The sequence below is a fragment of the Trachinotus anak genome, unplaced genomic scaffold (assembly GCF_046630095.1).
Source record: "Trachinotus anak isolate AG129_WGS33_773 ecotype Australia unplaced genomic scaffold, CSIRO_AGI_Tana_v1 ptg000024l, whole genome shotgun sequence".
In the NCBI taxonomy this organism is placed as follows: Eukaryota; Metazoa; Chordata; class Actinopteri; order Carangiformes; family Carangidae; genus Trachinotus; species Trachinotus anak.
Window position 1 is genome coordinate 6,121,434 of NW_027273875.1, and position 21,761 is coordinate 6,143,194.

Consider the following 21,761-nt stretch of genomic DNA (forward strand, 5'->3'; position numbering starts at 1 on the left):
CATGTGTCTGAAGTCACTGTGAACATTTTCTGTATTACACCAGACCATGGACTCTCCCTAACTTTAACCAAGTGCTGTAAGTGGCAAAGAATAACCATAAAAAGTTAAATAATTCTGTATTCACTGAAAATTGTACTGCAATTGGCTGAGGACACATACGTTGTCTGTGAACATTTTACTGATATGGCTGGTTTGTGAATGTATGTATTTGCCAAACAGCATTTCCTGAATATGTTATGTAAGACGTAATTTGTTCCCAATTACATATCATACAAAATATGCTCTTGCAGCTTAGTTGCAGAGAAACATAAATTTAAGGAGACAGGGTTGCCTCAAGCAGAGCCACACAAGGTGCAAAGCAGTGAAATATAACAGTAGCTGACATGACTTATGGGGGTACACAGAACATAACTGTAGTGTTGGGACCTTGGGAGTAGGACGTGCTTGTCTCAAAGTTTTTGCAAACTTGTTGAACTGTGACCAAATTAAAAATTTTGCAGTATATCAATATGGATGCAAAAATGCTTGAATTTTATGAGCACTATTTTCCACAACTGTGTCCAACTTGCCAGTGGATATGCAAAAATTGCATTGCAAGCACATCCAAAAAAAGGGAATGGACAGAGTGTCATAGTAGACTACACAGTGTAGGAAAATTAGGTTGTATTTTTGTCCACAAGATTGTGTGATGAGTTCTGGACAAGTCTGAATTGCTGTATATGAGATTGTAGGGTACAACAAGAGTCTGAAATGAACTGCATTTTTCACACCCAGGCACAAATATGGTCACGGACATGTGCATCTAAATCTCTTTCTCTTTTTTTTAGTCTCCTCGAAAGCATCTGCTGTTTTTCAACAGCCGTGGGCCGTCCTTGGATCAGGGTCTGGAGGTGGAGGGGCACAGTGGGCCAGTGTGGGAGGAGCATGACTTGAAGAGCACATCCAAAAAAAAAAAAAAAAAAATTGAGCCAACCCCTAAAAGTTCATGGATCCTTTGTATGCCCTGCTCATAAATGCTTCACAGGCCCCATCTCCGCCTGCCTCCTAATGCCTCCTCACTGCTCCCAGAAAAGGGGAGACAGCTTTCCTGTATGATGGAGTTGAGCAGCTCCCTCTTAACAACAGCATACCTGCACATCATCACATTGATACTGCTCAACAGCTCAACAGCACTCCTGCCCTTTCACAGGCACAAGAGTTTATCTTTTTAGACATAATGGCTTTAAACAGCCATTAGGTTATGTTGTTTACATCTGACTGCTTTTTTGCCAACAAAGTGTATATGGGTGTGGTGGTGGTGGTGGGGGGGGGCTTAAAGTAGGGGATAATGCCTGCTGTAGTCTTTACCCTCAGAGGTGAGGCAGGGGCAGGGAGGGAGAGGGAGGACGCAACCTCTCAGAGAAACAGGAAGAACAGAGGATAAAAGGTAAGAAAGGGAGCAGGGAAAGAGGGAGGAAAGGGTAGGACATGAGGTAAAAAGTGCAAAAGAGTGAAAATAATGTCCTCTTCATGAGATGACAGTAAACAGCCCCACCTGCTGATATTCACCTTTTAACAAGGCATCTGCTTCCTCAGCTGACCACGCACTAAGGTGTGTTGCTGGAACAACACAGACAGGCTGCCTGATTACTGAAACGAAAACCTGCTCATCCAGCCCTAGTTTCTGTTGTAGTACAGACCAAGGAGACTGTGTAAAATACACAACACTGAGCATGAACATTTAGTGGCTTTCTGTATGAATGACAGGCAAAGGATGAGACGCATGTGACAAGACACTGAAGACTTATGTCAGTGGGCGGGCTGGTGAAGCCCCCTTAAGGGGAGACACGACACAAATCAATGTCAGTGACATCTGGAGGCCTGAGGAAGGGGCTATTTTCTCAAGGTCAGCTGTGCCAAGGTCAACTGAGATTCCAAATCTGAATGTTAATAATGACTCTGCTCAGCAACAGCTGAGATCAGGATCACAGGAAAGAGACCAGAAATCACACTCACTGCCTCATTCATTTAATAAAACAAATGAATGGATGAATTTAAATCAAGCATAACTGTTTTGTTATTTACAGAGAGCTGCTAGAAATCAAGGAGAAACAGCAAGAAAGAATTTAAGTGTTAAACAAGGAAGTGATCCTGGGTGAATTCAGCTCTTTGACGTTTCCGCAGCACATAGCTGTCACCATGGTAACCACAGTCTTAAGGGTAGCAACTAGAGTATGTGAGAGAGATGTGGAAGGGCGGAGTGAGGATGAGAGACAGGGGGAGAGAAACAAGAGAGGATGCAAGCGAGAAAGTAGGCGATAATGTGTAAGAAATACAATGGGAAGACAAGTGAGAGAGGCAGAAATAAAAGAAAGGTAAGACAGGAGAGCAATGAAGACAGAGCGAAACTGAGAAACAGAGAGTGAAACAAAGAAGCACAGCGAGGTATCCACTGAGCAGCTGCAGCCTGGCCACTGTATCGCTCCAGAAGAGAGATGTCCATGAGTAAGCCTGTGCCAAGCCTGCTGGGAAGCACTGCAGTAGCATCTCAGAGAGGGAGAGATGACAAACATCAGCACTGAGCATGCTCCACTCTCAAGGCCACTGAGAAAATGAGATTTCAGCTCTTTAGCCTCTCAGTTTGTTCAGTTCTCCAGCTCTATTCCAGCCTCCATCTGTCACTATCCAGGTTTCATGAGCACAACACACCACCAGCGCCTGTCTCTCCGCTTCAGATGTGGCTCCACACTGGCTGAAATCTGACTGATGAGTCTGATAACTGATTGATTTAATGGTAAGGGGCATCTTCCCCCACTTATGGCCACTCTGATTCATATTGTGATAGGTTTGACTGGGGCTGAGAGGAACAAGACATGAGCATAGCAACTCATCAGCCAATGGGGCATGATACTGCAATGACAGGCCAGCACCACATCAGCCTAGCACACACCACAGCCCTGTTGCCAGATGTGATCTCTGTGCCTCCAAACTCTTACTGTTTGTCTTGTGAGAGTCATCTACCAGAGCTGCACCGGTGTATGACAGCCATACATTTATGCCAGATCTACAATTAAGCTGAGGTTGATTTATTAATTTCTTCTTCTTTTTTTGTTTTGCTCTTAATGCTTGGTCTGCAGACAGACACACCCACACAGAGTTACAATTCTGTGCTTTTTCTTGTTCCATGAGGGAAAATGAATGCCTCTCTTTGGCATTAGTCATGGGTATGTGATGACATGTGTTGTCATGTGTGAGAGAGAGAGAGAGAGACAAAGTTTGCGTGTGCACTGAATGTACTGGTACGAGTGTGCGTGAGGATACAGTGCAGTTGAAAAAAGAAGCTGCGGATGATGTCAATTGCCACTCAACTTCCACTGTGGCTGAAGTACTGAACACTGAAATCATTTTCTGTTTGCTGATAACGCTGGTGATACGACATCTTCACTTTCTATGTATCTTTCTTCACTGATAACAAATAGCCTCTCAATTGGACAATAATAGCTCATTGCTGTGATACTAAAATAGCACAAATATTTTAATGACAGATGCTGTCTGAGCATGACTTTGATGATCCTCTTAAACAAAAATCCGCTCTATCTTCTTAAGGCTGCCTGATTGAATCTCTATCTCCTATCTGTATTTTTCCTCTTTTAAAACATATTTATTTTTTTGGAGTCTCTGCGTCTCTGTCTGTCTCTCTCTGCCTGTCTCCCTCCCTTCTGTCTAAGGGAGAGATAAAGCGGTTTGTGTGTGACTGTGAGCAGATTGACTTGAAGATAGAGGCTGGAAGCAGATCTCTTCCACCTCCTCATTCTGCTCTTTCTCTCCTGCTCTCACCCAGATGAATAGACAAACAGTCTCCCACATGCTCTCACAGTTTATCAAACACACACCCACATAGAACCAGGTCTTCACGCAAACACATATGTGTGCTCTCACCAGAGAGAGCAACACACACTCAATCTAAGTGTCCTCGGGCCGACAAAGTATACACTGTCACACTCAAATACAAACATACCCCCTCAAACACGCACATACGCATACGCATGCAAACACACAGGTGCATCCACATGTAAATAGAAGAAGCACATGGGTCATTGATGTGTTCAAAATGGACCTGTTTTCTACTGAAAAACAGCACACCTGTTGTGTGGTTTTTTTCCATTACGCACATTTTTCTTCTAAAACCAACTGACTAAACTTTTTATGTCTGTTTTGCATCTTACATGGAATTCTTTATGTAATGTATTTGAATGTTGGAAAAAACATACAATTATAAACATTATAAATACAAAAATATAATTATTAATAATAATTATATATATATATCTTTTATTGTCTGTACGTGCAAACTTGGACCAGATAATGCTGTATTGTTCATAAACTTAATCTCAGGAAAGATTAAAAATGATTCCCCAACCTTAATGATTGTTTCTGTGCAAACCCATGACTGCAATAGTGCAAAAACTATACTACAAAATTATTTGGGTTTATATAATTTGATGATAAATGGCACTTCAGTGTAAATGAATCTATCAATTAACTTGTCATACTTGGTGAAAATCAACTTTAAACTGCAGAAACGTAAATAGACACGTGGGAAAACACGGGAAGGTTGTGTTCTTATCAGCAACCAAACCCCCCCCCCCCCATTTAAAAACATACGTGCATCCGCTCTCTGCTTTGCATTCTTCGCATCAAATCAAATTCCTTTTGCGCTCTGCACTTGTCCTTTATCTCCAGAATGTGCTTTTGGAGCAACACAAACATGTCACAATGAGGACACTGTGAGGAGTTTCACACAGAGTGAAACCAGCTTCTTGGTCAAATCATTTGCATTTCTGTTTTTGCCTCTCGTGGCTGAGCTTGGGCTTATCAAGGGGCTTTCTTATCTCTTTGTTTGTTTTTCACCAATGTAGGCTTTTCCTGGAAAACAGGCCACTACGCATGTGTAAGCTTAGATCATGCTTTGGCGGCATAAGCCCACATCAAGGCGGTCTCAAATTGAGTGAACTTGATAAGTGGGCAGGAGAGTGGTCCCAGTTGACTGTGCCAGGATGGCCTCACACTGGGCTCTGGCAGGCCAGAAATGGCTGACAGGAAGCCAGGACTGTGGTAGGTCATCTTAGAGCGACAGAACGACTGCACGGCCCACAAAACCCTCTCCACCCCTCTAGAAGCAGTTGAATCTATTGCCAAGTGCAGCAGTGATGGACAACACGCGTACTAAGAAGGAGGTCAAAGCTAGCTAAAGCTGTAATAGTTCTAAATAGGCAAGCCACCGCCGGGGTGAGCAGCTTAGTGATGGAGGAGCAATACCAAAGCTTTAGCCTAAAATCTAATAGTTGAGTTTTGGCCAGCAGAGTATTAATTGTTGCTCAAAAAGCCAAGTAGTAATAATGTGACACTAAACTATGTTTGTGTGGATACAGATGAAGTGCTAAGACAGGTTAGTGGCAACTCGTTGACCGCGGGGCAAAACTGAGGTCAGTTGACCAACAGTTCCATCTGAATGGGGTTTTCACAGGAAAATATGAGAAGCCATCCTTTGTATTATTTTTCAGGCACATTTTGTGTTGTCTTGAAACGCTGGATTGCCTACAGTGGTTTCCTGGCCCGTGGCGACTGCAGTATGATAACAGCCGGCTTGCGAGCCTAATGTCATGGAGAAAACAAGGGAATGAAAAGAAACATGCCTAGACAATGTGTAGCAAAAGTACACATCCCAACAGATGTGATGGAGAAAAAGCGGAAACAGGGCTACAGGGCTCACGCTACAGGGACTTTCTGTAACACTGATCTTACTGGCTTTTGCAAGTACAACAAGACCTCTGTGAGGAATGTTGCTTTCTCATTTAGGGTAAAACACCCCCCGAGTTAAGGAGTATCAATATCACAAGGGAGATATATTCCTCTTTTGTCTGCATTTGCTGCAGTGAGGTGATGGTTAGTGTGCTGGTCTGTGGGCCAGCTGGGACACATCTCAGTTCACCCATGCACACACATACACACACACACACACACACACACACACACACACACAAGCACATACTGAAGCTCGCTCTACGCTGCTCACTTGTTATCTTTCAACAACAAGCTGAGCAGGGACCAGACGGAAAGAGGTCCTATTTGTGCAGGAAGATAAATACACTTCTGCACCCAGTCCTGTCCCCTCCAGATTAGAGCAACACAATAATGAGCAGGAGCACTGGTGGAAGGTCAGAAGAAAGCAAGGGTAAAGGATAGAGTGACAGCCTACTACCAAAACACACCCCCCCGCACGCATACACGCAAGAGTAATCACAGACAGACAGGCAGGGTTTATCTTTAATTATCAGAGCTTGATATTTAATGATCCTAAACATTATTCTTTCCCTTGTACTGTATGTTGCATCTGAATCTAGCCACTGAGGTGCCTTATTTATAAAGTTGAAGTATGTCTTTAATGAATAAAAATGAAACCCCTGTGGGGATTTACCATCTTTCGCTAAATTTCCCAAAATCACTCACTCTGGAAAAGCTCCAGGACTTTACAACTTGATGGCGTCACAGTTTTTAGAAACACAGACAGCACGCAAGAGTCACTGCGAGGGTTGGTGTCAAGTGCCTGGTCATCTCATAGTGGGATGATGGTGAAGCTGAATTGTGTCTAAATATCCACATCCATACTGTAAATATTCAGGAATGCGTGTGTCAAGTTGTTTACAAGTGATTCTTCTGTGAGTCAGCAGTGTCATAATCTTTTATCAGCTCCTCCTGCGTGTTACATTCAGGATGGTAACACTCAAGCACAGGCCTTAGGATTAGGAAATTCATCCCCACTCTGACATGAATGTGTGCTTTCTCTAACTCCGCTGAAACAAACCTCTGTGTCAAAGCAGGAGACCCCTTCGCTGTTGAAGGAAACATGATTTCGCCTTGGTCCACCTCCATACACTGCTAACAAGCCATTCCATTCTGTTTAAAGTCTTTTCATGTTAAGACACACATCAATCCACACCTACAACATACCTGAGGAAACAAACCTTCTCTCAGGATATGTGCTGTGTGTGTGGGGTGAACATGGCCGGACACGTCCCTTAAACACACCGGGAGGCGCCCAGCGGGAGTGCCGGCAGCCCCTCTTTTCAACACTTCAGCACGCTGCACACAAACACAGTTGCCCTTCCCATGGTCCTTTTGTTCCCTATCGTTTTGTTGAAGTTCCTGTCATGGACACTGTCAGCTTTCTCTGGACATTTATAACTGATAGTTATATTACACTTTTGGACACACACTCACTTCAATGTATGATTTTTTTATTTTTTCCAGGACTACACGACACTAATCATGCTTGCTTCAATGTGCAAATGCAGACAAGCTTCTGAAGCTAACCATCTTACAACTGACGCAGGAAAACATGCATATGCTTGCCAACACTGAATTACAGCAAATGCACTTGACAGAAATACATACAATTATCTAAAGAATAACACACCCCAGGACTGGCAGGTATCTACACTGAGCTGGGAAGAAATTTAATCAAATTACTTGCATTCCTTATAAATCTCCATAAAGTTGAACTCAATTTGATACAGAAAAACAGAAGTGTAAGAGACTATGTTTAGGTTATGTATGTGTAAAGGTAGAACTTTGAGAATATGTGGCTAAACATAGTTTTGTCACTGAATACGAGTACCAAGCTAATTTCAGTCTCCTGTGTCAGAGCAACAAACTTTATCACAATTACATGATCTTAAAAACAGCCAGAACACTGTGGTTTCTGCAATCAAATCATGATGTAACACAACATGCTCGGATCTACAGATAAAACCAATAGAGGACTAGAAACTGGTGCATGGTGAGAGGGAAGCAATGGCCTGGGGCCTATAGTAGATGAATGCCAGAGAGAATCTGCAGTGAAAGGTTATCTCCTGCACTGTCCTTCAGTGTCATGCTGCTTCCTGAGAATCTACCTGACACCTTGGTCAGGTGAAGCTGCCATGAAGAAGTGCCCAGAGCAACAAATGAAAAACTGACAATTAGGGCTGCACAATTTATTGAAACATAATTGAAATCGCAATATGGCCAAGTGCAATATCCAAATTGCAAGAGCTGCAATTTTTATTTTTTGGTAAAGGTCAAATGTGTCACAACCTTGTTGTGCATTGTTAGCATCATAAGCGTTGGGGTGCTGCAGAGATGCACCAGCCCACAAATTATATTTTCCAGACATAAATGAACATGCTTGTTTGGTACAATCCCCAATAAAAATCATATTATCATCATTTTTAAAAATGTTCATTGTGCAGCCTTACTGATTAGCTGCAGTAATTCTGCCTGCAACTATGGCAATCTGGCCTTCTAAATTTAAGTGATGAGATATTTATACTTTCAACTTCCAGCTAAAACATGTTGCCTTGTTTTCGAGAACATCATGATGAATTCCCGACTGTGAATTCCTTACTGTATTTCACCTACAGTGACAGAAATTGTGACATTGCTCAAATTTTAATTCTCGATCAGGTCATTACTTGACACTGGCAACAAGACAATGCACATATTTTTAAAAATCTGCTGTGACATTGTAATATAAATAAACTGTGTCTGAGGTTGACATTGAAGACCTTAAGCTGTTTACACAAACCTTTGATGCCCTGTGATTGAGGATACCCGTAGTTATCTATAAACCAGTTTATGGAATATTATGGAATGTGTTTTCTTGGTGCTATGCCCATGGCTACAGATCTACAAGCAAAATCTGTGCCCGCCAGCTTCACCCTCCCTCCTTGGACTGAGCAATAGTAGGTTACTTCTACACCAACATGCCAAAACAAAGTTGATCTCAACAGTAATTTGTGCGATCCTGACACTCCTGACAACAAGCCTGATGTTACAGGCAATTATGCTGCTCCTAAAAAGTATCTATCAAATGTGAATCCAACCCTGTTGTCAGTATGGGTTTGCAGAGACAACAAGCACAAGAGGCAGGAAGAAAAATATTTTACATGCCACAGTAACTAGTTTGATATTGGATGGAGCCAAGCAGCTTATTCGGGTTTCAGATCATTGAAAAATGAGCTTACCTGGGTTTTCTCAGAGTTATGCCGTTTACATGCATTGATCCAGAGCTGGATTACCAGACTAAACAGGGTTAATTATGGAGCTGTCAATAGATGTAAACAAAGCCAAATGCATATGAAAAAAGCTTAACACCCCTGCAAAAAATTATTGGCAGCTTTTTTCCTCCAAGTATTACTTAATCTGTTGGCCACGTATACTTTATATGTAGAGCAAATTTGATGCATAAAACTACATTACTCTCTAAGCATAAGTCATGCCAAAACAGACGCACAATAATCCTTTATTAATGATGGTGAATGATTGAATTGTACAACATAAAAAGATCTTTTTTCTGTATACCATTTTTTTACACTGGTCCCTCTGGCTCTTCTGGTTCCAGGGTGATACTATTTGTGACTTTAAAGGGTTAATTTTGTCAACAACCTTTCATGCTGTGCACAGAAAAAAATGCTTTAAATATTTAATTACATGCACTGGCTGCAGCCTGTGAAGGAGGAGTATTGCTGCCCAAGATAGCTGCAAATTACTAAATGATTCAAAAGACAGAGTAAACTTAACCTGGCTTCACAAAGCAGTAGGATACAAGTGATAAAGAGCAGGCCGATATAAAAACGTTAAACAGTGGTATGAGGTGGGATAAATCAATAGGCCAAATTATAAAACAGTTTTTTTCCCTGACTTTTTGTGTGTTTCATTTCACTGTAGATTGTCTTTCATGACTTGTCTGTGGTGATATTTAAATGTGGCATGTACCTTATGTTGTTCAGTACTACATGAGATTAAAAAAGACAGAAAAATGCATTCCCATGTCTGTAAGGTTTCAATCTTATCTAATACATTTTATTTAAAAGTCACTGTTTTTTTGTATGTTGGGACTATCCAGCACCGGGGGCAGGTATGAATGTTTTAATCCACACAGCTGCTCAGAGTTAATGATGGGCAGCTTTTTGACCACGGTCAAACACTGTACATGATTGCTTCTACCTGAGGGCACACCATTATGGTCAGTTTAGTCACAAATACATCCACTTACTGACTGCAGTATTACCAGCATAGGTCTAACTCTGGAAAGATGGCTTCCTTTTCTGAACAATGTAAAATCCAAATGGCAGTGACTTTCACAGTTGTTATCCTGTACATGTCCCCCAGACTGTGCAGTGACTGTGGGCTTTTGAGTGTTTTTGACACAGCTCCAGCCACAGGGGCAGGGAGTCTAACAACTGCTGTGACATTCCCAACGGACTCATCCCTTTCAACTTTTCAGTGTTTGTCCTGCTTCCTGATCCTGATCATATACTGCCTCATTGTGGTGAAGGCAACATTCTTCAGGAAAGCCTGAGAGGCAGGGTTTAAACTGTAATGTTTTACTGCTGTTCTGTTTAGTAGGACATTTACTATAACTTCTTTTTTTTCATCTCAGTTGTACTGTAGTTATAGTGAGTCTACAGTTATAGTAAGTATATATAAGTTTGCTTGTTGCTGCACTAAATGGCTGTTTGCTACAGGGCAGTAACGGTAGCCTTAAGTGATAAATGGACACAGCCAAAAATAACTCAACTATATGAAGGATGAAGGATTCTGTGTATAAGAGTTATGTCAGTTCTGCAACTAACAAAATATCTACCATTACAATTTCAACGAGTGAAACTGAGATTGTGTTTCTCTCTGTTTCCTGTGTAACTTACTGCAGTTTATCTGATGTCGAGATTTAAAGGAACAAATGATAGCTCTATATAACGTTTAAATCACAAGATATTCTTGAAATATACACCTCAAGTTATTTAGCAAAATTTGAAAATCTGATATGTGTGATGGAACTCTCTGAAAATAGAAACGTTGTGTACCAAATACTTTTGCTGATCCAAAAGCAGCTTTCATCCCATTTTATGAATTCAAGCCAGAGATTAATGGAGATTATTGGTTGTGACATTATGTACTAATTGCAAGACTAATCTGCATTCACACCACCAGCAGCCGACCCAATCCTGCTCCTCCGTCTGACAGCTGTTTGCAAGCTGCAGTTTTGCAGCAGTGCTGTAGGTGATACATGTATCGATGATTTGAGAAACAAAGGAAGTGTTACATATAAAACACAAATGTTTCTGTAAACATAAAAAATGCTGACTCTCTGATCAGCTTTGTTGCAATGCAAATGCATGTGCTTCATTTGATAGAAACTGACAAAAAAGAGCCTGACTCTCATGCAGCAGAATTTGCAGTGAACTGAATGAATATCCACCACCTAATACGCTGAATGCGTATTGATGCCCTGGATAGATATAAATACAAAATAATTAATATTGCCTCTTAATACAAACTGGAGATACTACAAGGTGATAAAACATGTTTTAAATGCACATGCATATTTTGACATTTCTGTCCAATGTGCAGATTTTACCAAATCAGGTTTTAAACAAACAAATCTCTTCCTCTTTTTCTATCACCTCTGCTGACATGTCATTTTGCTGGCTGCTACTTACCAAATCTCCCCAGTCTCAAAATCCAATAAATAATTTTAATTCTTTGACAATCTTACTGAAACAATTTGCAGTTATGTGGAGCATATGATTAATTTGATATAAAATCACAAGCCTTAAACTGCATTACATTGCACTCTTGTTCTCATAGTTCTTATCCAGCTGAACTTAGAGTAAGCCCATTATTCTCCATGAGCCCAGACATAATTCTGTATTACAGCATGGAAATTTATAATCATCCAAAGCGTTGCTTTGCTGTATGAAATCAAAGGGCATGTTAAACAGACATTCAAAACTGTTGAAAATACAGTATCTGTGACAGTAGAGTGGGTAAACTGCTCATGTAGAACTAAACTGGTAGTATTTTAGTTTTGTGGTGCAGCACATTAAAGCAGAATTAGGAGGTGATAACAACTTAGGTTTGTGTCAGGTCCAGAGCTTTTCTTGCATCACAGAGAGCTCTGTAGTTAATCCATCAGAAGTGGAACTTTCTGTTGTGATAAGAGTATGTACAGTATAATCCGAGGTTTTGGGCTTACTGTAGTCTATCAAAACACAACTTTTTTCCACTCTCATATCATAAGTCTTTTAGAAGTAATCTCCTGAAAATCTCTATGCACACAATTCCTGGTCATGGAATTGTCTCAGCTCAATGTGAACTTTGGAGCAATACACCAAATGTTAAAATGACCATGAAATAAAAAAACAAACAAACAAACAAATAGGACGTTGGCAGGATTACTATGGAACCTTCTCACACTCCCGTGTTTGTGATCTCATCTGTGACATTATCACATTCTGGATCTATTTGTCAGAGGTCAGCTCGTGTGAAATGCCAGACAAGCTGCTTAGACCTCTCTCGAGGCAGACATTTTGTGCAACTAATAGCCTTAATAACGGCTGCATTCCATTTAGGTGAGCATGTGCCCTGATGTTGCGCATTCTGGCTTATCACACCTGTGCTTGCCTTATTATGATGAGTCAAACTGTAAGGGATATTATGTCAGGTAATGTGGGATGACAGGGAGTCCTCATCACCACACATAGGCCTAGTTAAAGTTACTGGACATGCAGGCATTAGATTGGCAATGATTCTGAAAATACTTGCAAAACTGAACTGAATCCAAAACTGGTACGTTTAGCTAGTTTTCTGTTTGAGCAAAAACGGTTCTCTGTTGCATCATTCTATTCGTGTCAAGTAAAACTACAACCCATTTTCTCTAAGCTCTTTTCCAAATAGCTATTGTGCCATCAGTTCTCTAAACCACTGCAAACATGGGTGGCTACATGAGATTATTTTACATTAGCTGCCATAGAGATGACTTCTTGCCCTAACAGGCTAACTAATGTCACTATTGGTGAACAATCCTTAAACTCCAGTGAGTTTGATGCAAAATTCTCGTTTCTGGTGTATTTTATTGTTACAGTCACACCAGGCAGCCATTCTTATTGAAAATGTCTCAACAAACTGAATGCGCACCCCCATGTAAACCTGCCCAACACCAAACGACAGCCAGATAGTGACTAGCTAGATAATGAAGAACCATCTAGCAACTAAAAACCCAAACATTGTAGGCAATTTTTACACCACTTGGTAGAGGCCAAAACAAACATAAAAGGAGAGTGGATATTGAACTTACATCCATAAGGTATCCAAAACACATCTCCAAATTAATGCTAATGTTGCTCTGTGTTAGCAGGATGTATAGGGTAACTGTCTGTTAACTTAAAAGTGCTAAGTCAAAGGCAACTAAAAGCCGGTGGGACTTGATTAGATTCTTAAGGATATTTTGGCATCCAGAAAGGCTTCTTCAGATCTAACTAATTGGTGACCTGAATGACTGAGAATCCTTACAGACATGCTGTTTGCTAACATGTCAGCTATAACAAGTAGATAACAAGTCTATGTGTTTGTTAGCTTGTTGTGATGTTCCTCTGCACAAAAGGAAAAAAAAAAAAACACTTCAGTAAATTTAAACCCTCTAGTGTTCAATTCTATTGTGCTCTTTCAAACTATTGATATTAAATGTATTTGTAAATCTAACGTTTCAACACCTCCTTTGTGAAGATTATATGCCAAAGATGTCATGAGCTTATGTTTAACCACATTCAAAAATACAATTAACAAACACAAGAGGTGAGTTATTCCGACAACGGGTAACATTCACCAGCATATTGTCATAAGCTATTTGTTTGTTGTAGGTTACAGCTTTTCAAGAACAATTCCAAAAATTGTGTATGGAAAACAAATTATGGAAGAACATAAATTTCAGTAACTACCAAAACTGAAATTTCTGTGTTGTTGTTTTGTTTGTTGCTATGCTGAAAAAGAAAATATATAGAGAGGTTAGTTATGACATTGATAGGCAGCTTACCTTACTGCATAGCTCTACAGGAGACTAGATCCTCTTTACAATAAACAACATGTCTTGACCTTGTATACTGCAGGGCTGTATTAATTTCATCCATACAGCAGCAGCAGATATTGCACACATGATGTGACTGTATGGCATTTTCACCTGTCTATGTATTTGTTAAGATACAAACAAAGTAGGTGAAATCGCACTCAAAACACAAAATAAACACACTATAGAAATTACAGTATTAAGTCAAAATCAGTTTGAGGATGTAATATTAAGAAATAATTATACTGTATGTGCTGTCAGTCCAGTTCAGATAATAAAATCCAAAACATTTCTGAATTATTACATGCATAATCTTCATGAAGCCTGGGCGGGTGCAATTTGAAAGGACTACTGAATGTAAGCGCTTCAAAGAAAATGCTGAGAGGACCAAAGCTGGAGCAGAACAGGAATTTGAATTCCTCACTCCTGTATTAGTCATCTAACCTCAACAGACATGGATCATTCTTTAGAGCATCACAGTGCTTTAAAGAAAATATGAATCAGCTGACACTGTAGTAAACTCGACAAAGTACTGGCTCACACAATGCTACACACACTGAAGTCAAGACTGTGAAAAGACTTTTGTTTTTTACTCAGTCACAGGTGTACACACTTTGTGGTGTAAGACTGGGCAGCAACAATCACAAACACCACCTGATGACATCTCCCTGATACGATATTTTTAAGGGGTAAAGCCCAGTAACTGAAAGGCGCCAAGCTTAGTACTCACTCTCATCACACATCTGCTTTGTAACAGCTGTACTCTGCAAACAGGTATCAACTCCTGAATCAGTAAACCTCAACTCTACCGTGAAAACTGGTCTGTCACTGCAGAATTGTGACTTTTGGAGACACAAAATATAGAGACCCAGTATGCTCACTCCGTCATAATAATAGCTTGTAAAATTCTGTCTTTAGAAATGTGGAGTACAAGTCTGAGTGATTGTGAGAAAGTGCCTCATTGGACAGGAAAATGAGCAGCCAATTATTGAAAATGGCCATGCCCTTTTTTTTTTTTTTTTTATACATCTTATAAATATACATCAAGCTATCTTGTCAGAGTGGAGTACACGAGTGGAGATTGAACAGAGCAGAAATTCTACATAAATAACCCAGTGAAGATAGAAAACAGTCCCCACTAACATACAGTATAACCTCCATAGAAACAATTCGTGCTTCCAGCTGGTCAGTCTCAATAGCCTCCACCTCTGCCCTGGGCTAGAGACACTACAGCACTGACAGTTGAAAACACTTCAATCATCCTTATCTAAACAAACACACATCCTGTACATGACAGTAAATGAGAGTCTTTGTCACAATCAACAACTGTATGCTGAACTGCCCTTGAGGGTGCTATTAGGGTATAATGACCAACCTGTAGATGCATGTTGATTCATACTGCCACCACAGAGCCTTGTGGGGGAAGTGCAGAGCCCAGTAGCCATCGGCAGCTGTCATTCATGTTCTATGTCTAGCTCTTCTAAGGAACTCTCTCAATTCACAGAAAGATGCATAGCTCGGGGCAAAATTCTGCCTGTCTACCACCTCAATGCAACAGCTGCGACCTGCATACAGTGGGGCTTCACAGTGGTAGATTAGTGATCGAGTGTGCATTCATAACAGCACTGTTACATTAATTTACTTCACAGAAATACGTGGCCTTAATGAGCAATAAATAAACACTCCCACAAGCGAGAATGATTTGCACATTTGTTAATGTGCAACTTGATAAAAGTATGAAGGCGGTTTCAGGGCGATGTGTTACTCCTCGACTCAGATGACCTTTTTTTTTTGTGCATAAGTGTTGCACAGATTTTCACTGCCTTTTGCTAATACAATGCTCCCACCAGTCTGCATACACCCACACACATGCACATACAAAATGCAATTATGAGGGTCTCCTTCATGGAGTCTGTGAATAGATTAACAGCCAGGGGCCTCACCTTCCACATTTGTTCCACTATGCAGACTTTTGATTTAGGCTGAGCCATGAGGGAAAAACACTATTGTTATGCTAAGGTAAAAGGCAAATGTGACATACCTGAAATTACAGTTCCGCACTACAGCAATGTCTGACTCCATTCAAACTGAAAACATATCCACTCTAAATTTCTTTTTTGTCATCTCATCTTATACCCTGAGTTGATTTTTTAAAAAAGCAATATATAGTTTATAACACAGCACATGAGCAACAAAGTTTGGTAATAGAAGATAACCAGGATATGCTAATTGTGGCAGTCCTCTCAGCTTCTGTCATAAAAAAGCACTCAATGTCTGAAGTGATTAGATTTCATTTATGACAAATGAACGAAAACACGAATGTAGAGAAGCTGGCTTCCTGGTTCAGGTACCCCCATACCAAGTCTACCGACATACACCCACTGAGCACTTTATTAAAAACTCCTGCACACCTGCTAATTAATTCAGTTACCTAAACATTGCAGCATGTAGCAATACCACATAGTTATAGGTCAGTAGCCTCAGTTAATGTTCACAAACATCAGAATGGGGAAAAATGTAATCTCAATGACTTTGACAATGGCCTAATTTGTTGGTGTCAGGTTGGAGTATTTCTGATCTGCTGGGATTTTCACACACAACAGTCTCTAGAGTTTACTAAGAATGGTGCAAAACAAAAAACATCCAGTGAGCAGTAGTTCTGTGGACAGAAACACCATGTTGATGAGAGAGGTCAGGGGAGACTGCACAGCACTGTTTACGAGCTGATCAAAAGGCTACGGTAACACAGATAACCACTCTTTACAGCTGTGGTGAGGAGAAAAGCATTTCAGAATGAACATGTTGAACCTAGAGGCAGATGGGCTACGATAGCAGAGAGGACCATGTTGGGTTCTAATCCTGTCAGCCAAGAACAGAGGTCTGAGGCTGCAGTGGACGCAGGCTCATCAAAACAGCATGGATCAATGGACCCAACCTTCCTTGTGTCAACATTTCATGCTGGTGGTGGTGGTGTAATAGTGTGGAGAATGTTTTCTCAGCACACTTTTGGCCCCTTAATACCAGTCAATCATCATTTGAATGCAACAGCCTATGTGAGTGCTGTGGTTGGCCATGTGCATCCCTTTATGGCCACAGTTTATCATCTTCTAATGGCTACCTCCAGCATTATAAGGCACCATGTCACAAAGCGAAAGTCGTCTCAAAGTGTTTTCATGAACATGGCAATGAGTGCACTGTACTCAGCTGCCGACCCAACACCAATCTGAAACCAACAGAACACCTTTGGGATATGGAAAAACAGGAGATTGTCAGCACACATGTGCAACTGACAAATCTACAGAAATGATGTGATGCAGTCATTAACAAGGACCAGAATCTCAAATGAATGTTTGCAACAACTTGTGTAATCCATGCCATGAAGAATTTAGGCTGTTCTGAGAGCAAAAGGAGAACCCACCCTGTATTAGTACGGCGTTCCTAATAAAGTGCTTGGTGAGTGTATACCAAACAAGCTAAAAAGACAACTATATAGAAAGTGTTCACTGAGGAATAGGTCATAGTGCTTTATAATGTCATTTTAAGTGGCTGCAGTTATATACTGCATATGGTTCACTGTGAAACAAATGTGAAATATGCACGTGCCTGGATTACATGTTCAGGCAAACTTCTTCTTAAAGGTGACAGTGTTTTGCCATCATCAGTGACTTGTCACAAAGCAGCAGTGAACTTCCAGGAAACACTGGCTGTCATGTGTTATTGCTAAGATACAGTATTTTACTGAGATGTTTATAGTCTGTACTACACTGTGTATTTTCTTTACAGTACAATAATGTCAGATGATATTTCAGTTTCATCCAGATACAATATGATCTGCTTGTGACACTGGCAGCAAAAATGAGGGTCAGATTTCATAACTAAACATGAGCCTGTCTCTGCTGTATGTTGCTGCTGCTGCGTGTTTGTTGTAATCTATGTCAGAAAAACAGTATGTCAGAGCTCCCAGCTGACTGAGTCCTGAGGAAAGGGTGGAGGTGGTAAGCACTGTTTTTCAGGCAGCCCTTAGGAACCAGTAGACAACAACTACATCACTTTGAGAGCTCTAGAGTACGTACATTCAGTCCCCTTGTTCACACACTAGGGAGCTTGTGTCCCTCTGAGAGAGGGATTTAAGGCAAGTTTAGGATGTGTGCTAAGTGGGCCTGGACTCACTGCCAGGGCCCAGACAAAGCTGCATATGCAGCAATTCAAGGTTCAAGACGAGGACATAATGGCCAATGACATAGATGCACTGATACAATGTCAGGGAACTTAACATGAGGGAAAGAAGCAGTCAACAGAACATTGTTGATCTTGAGTCAGCTCAAAGGGACAAGAGGATGTCAAGGGACTGACTGTTTATCTGTCTGTATGAAAGGCTATGTTGAAAATGGCATGATTGGGGGGAGGGGGCGTCTGAAAAAAATAAATGGCACTGAGTGAGAATCATCTCAACTGGAATTGCCTACCAACCAAGCCGAGAAACATTAGCTATGTTGTTGGGTACTTTGAACTAAATAAAAGAAAGCTACAGAGGCCCAGGAAGCGGGCGTGGCAACTCTCTCAGGTAACACGGTGACGTGGCCATGCCAGTTTGATCACATCACTGATAAACTACTAGGTGGCAGAAGAATTGAGGGGGGATGTTTGGGCTGTTAAAGAAACTCAAGAGGTAATAAGGTCCATTTTGTGTGACCTCACTAATGGGATGATGAGTTTAAAAGCCAGCATGAATGTGGCAAAATCAGAGAGACAAGGGAGCATTTGTGTCTCATGAGTAACGGGTAAGCAGATTTAAGAAGGCAGCAGTATGGCACACATCATGTTCCAGGCCACAACACTTGAATGGAAGTACAACTGTGTGAACCGTGTTTATTATTATATGTGTGACATATGTCCTAATCAGCTCTATACATTCAAAGTATGGAAGACAAGCAGCCTCTTAATTTGGAGTTGTGCTGGAGGCTGACCAGCATGGGACATAAGTAGTAGACACAAGTAAAGGAGTAGCTCCATGACAAGCACTGAGAGGTGTTTAAGATCCAGTTACTGACACTTCTTTATAAATAAAGTAGCACAGACTCATTTTACCCCAGTGAAGAGCAAGAAAACTCTCTGTAGCATTGGTGCTCTTTGGCGCTCACAAAAGTAGTAACAGTACACCCCACAAAGTCTGTCAGCATCTAAGGCAATTCTGTAGCAAAAATAAAATGTGTGTCAGTGTATCCTTGCAAACATGCACATGAACTGATGTATTTGTGTGCAGCCTACTGCACCAACAGTGCAACAGTATGCTGCATTGTACTTAATCTGTAAGTTCCACAGCCTATTCAATATAATCCGCCTTGATTTTCCTTTGTGAAATCTTACAAAAAGCCATGTGGAGACTGAGAGAGAGTGAGAGAGCACTCTCCGTCGAAACAGTATATATCAATTTGAATATCACCAGTGATAATTCATTTACTAAGAAATAATTAAATAACGCCTTACTACAAATAAAATGTGCCTGATGTGATTCAAAATTACTCCCTAAGGGCGACATCTACTGACCAAAATACATTCCTGAACTTCTTATGCATGAATCTAAAAAAGAAAAACCCTGAAGAGATGGGTGGTAAAGTTGATAATTTGACATTTTCAACAACAACCTCGTTGATTCCAGGTTAGGACTAAAACACAAGGTGCTAGCCTGCACTGAGCACGGATGTGTGTGTACAGGACAGGACGATAGGCTATGGCAAAGTGTAGGGTATTAAAGCATTAAAGCAGGGCGTGAGCCTAAATATAGCCAAGGAACCAGTTTGCTTAGGGCACACGTGATACCAGTGATACAGGCCGCTGTCCCTGGTCCTGAAATTGTACCGGGTCCATGAAATACATGTGCTCAATGTTCATATACGAAGCTGCAACGTGTCAGTACAACGGGCATCTATATATTAAGTCAGGTAAGTAAAAGATGCATTGCCTAATGTGCCTAAAGCGTTTAAAGTATAATGCGGGTTTGCAGGATGCAGATAGTTCAATACACACAAACTGCAATTCCTCACAAGCAACAGTGCGAGGCGCATGTCTGATGCAGTTCAGGGGAGAGGGAATGGGAGAGAGAAAGCGAGAAAGAGAGTTTGATTGATCATGTGGGCTATGGGAGCCTGCGAGAGTTGTCGAAAATTGCTGCATAGACGCCCCTTAGGCACCTATCTGGTACCCACTGACTCCAAACCATGCTGTGGCCATAATAACCACAATTCACCAGAGCGCCTGTCACCAAAAGCCCTACGCCGGGGGCTGTTAACAGACCGTTCATTCTTCCGGGTTGGACTTCACCGGTAATCCACAATACATTAACTTACCGCAGTGCTCACACAAGATCTTCCCAACATCCTTTTTAAGGTTCTTTCCACTCGTGTCCAGAGGCGCAAACGATGCCTTGAAAACCAAGGGCTCGTCAGTGGGGTCCATGAAAAAAATGTACTTGTGGTTCTTCTTCACTTTGGTGCACGGAGCCTCAGATCCAAATTCCCCCACGGTGACAAGCTGTTCTCGCTCCAGACCCCCACTGTTTAGGGGCCAAACATCCAGCACTTTGACATTCACACGGTACGGCTCCGCGGAGACGTTCACAGGCGTAGACTGCACCTTGCCCTCGATCACCACGGCGGATTTGTAAGCCTGGTCCTGCAGGGAATTCAAACTCGGGGAGTAGCAGGCGAATGAGACCCCGATGACCAGCATGGATAAATGTACTGAATCAAGCCTCATGCCGCCTGCTTTGGCTCGGTGGTCGCTGGTCGCGTTGCGGCAGGGCTCTCTCGGCTGCGGGGCGATGGCGATGGAGCTGGGTTGAATGAAGAGACAGCAAGTAGGCTCCAGTAGCACGGCAGCGCGGCAGACCTTGCATAAGTGTCCATGCCATCGGGATCCGCTGCTTTTTCCGAGTGATTTTCAGTGGGTAAAGAGCAGCTTTGAAACGGGGGGACCGCGGGATGAGGCTGGGTTTCAAATCCAGTCACAGCTTTCAGCTAATAACAAGGCATGGCAGATACGCGAAGCGAGGAATTGGCGGATTCTCCACTCCAGAAGATGCCCCCCTATGCTGCCATAGTAGCCTTAACTGCAAGACGACGCCACTCTTATCTTTGCCCAAAAATTGCAGTGGTGGGGTACCGCTATGATGGTTTTCTGTATCATCTGCAGCGGAGGGAGAAGACGCAAAATGCTGCAGTGAAGCACAAGTTTGGTAGTCCGGTCGCAAAACAAAAGCCACGTTTCATTCCAAAAAATAAAACGGCATTTCTGATCGGCAGCTATAACGCTAATACGCCGCCTTCCACCGCGGCTCTCTCTCCGCCTCCCCCACTAGCCACAGACGGAGGGAAAATAATGCCGATTGCCAAGGGGCTCCGTCAACAAAAAAAAAAAACGCAGGATTGGAGCACTGAGATGCAGGCAACCGATGGACCAAAAGGTCGATCTCCTCACTCCCTAAACCCAGCTACTGTGTGTCAATCACTCCATGGTGTTTGATCAGCGGTGATCTCACGTTATAATGAAACAAACGAAATCCTAAATCCATGACTGTCCCTCCTCAAAATCGCATTTTACTGTAGCCAAGGCATTACTCCAAGAATGAAACGGGTTCACATTGAAAAATGCAGCCGCATATACTCCGGTGGGCCTCGAGAAATCATATGGCTGCGATGACTAAGGCTGCGAAAGCATTTCAGATTCTTCAAGAGACTGTTTTGAATGAGTTTTGCGTCTCATCCCATTAAGTCATGCCCTGTATTCAGGTCACATTCGCTGCTCTGCCTCTGAAAAAACTGATGTTGAAGCGCCGCAT

The 21,761-nt window shown here is 41.7% G+C and overlaps 1 protein-coding gene across 4 annotated transcripts in view; it reads right to left on the reverse strand.

Annotated features, from left to right (window-relative positions):
* Positions 1–21,761, reverse strand: part of nrg2a (neuregulin 2a) — a 92,751-nt gene that overhangs the window by 51,027 nt on the left and 19,963 nt on the right. Inside the window, exon 1 of one of the 4 annotated variants that reach the window (XM_071461569.1) lies at positions 20,272–21,620. The exons of 1 other annotated variant lie outside the window; for it this stretch is intronic. In XM_071461569.1, coding sequence (XP_071317670.1) covers positions 20,272–20,680 — 409 coding nt within the window. In that variant the 5' untranslated portion in view covers positions 20,681–21,620. Of the gene's footprint in view, positions 1–20,271; positions 21,621–21,761 lie in introns of those variants that run through there. 2 more of the 4 variants (XM_071461571.1, XM_071461570.1) reach the window with 2 other exon arrangements.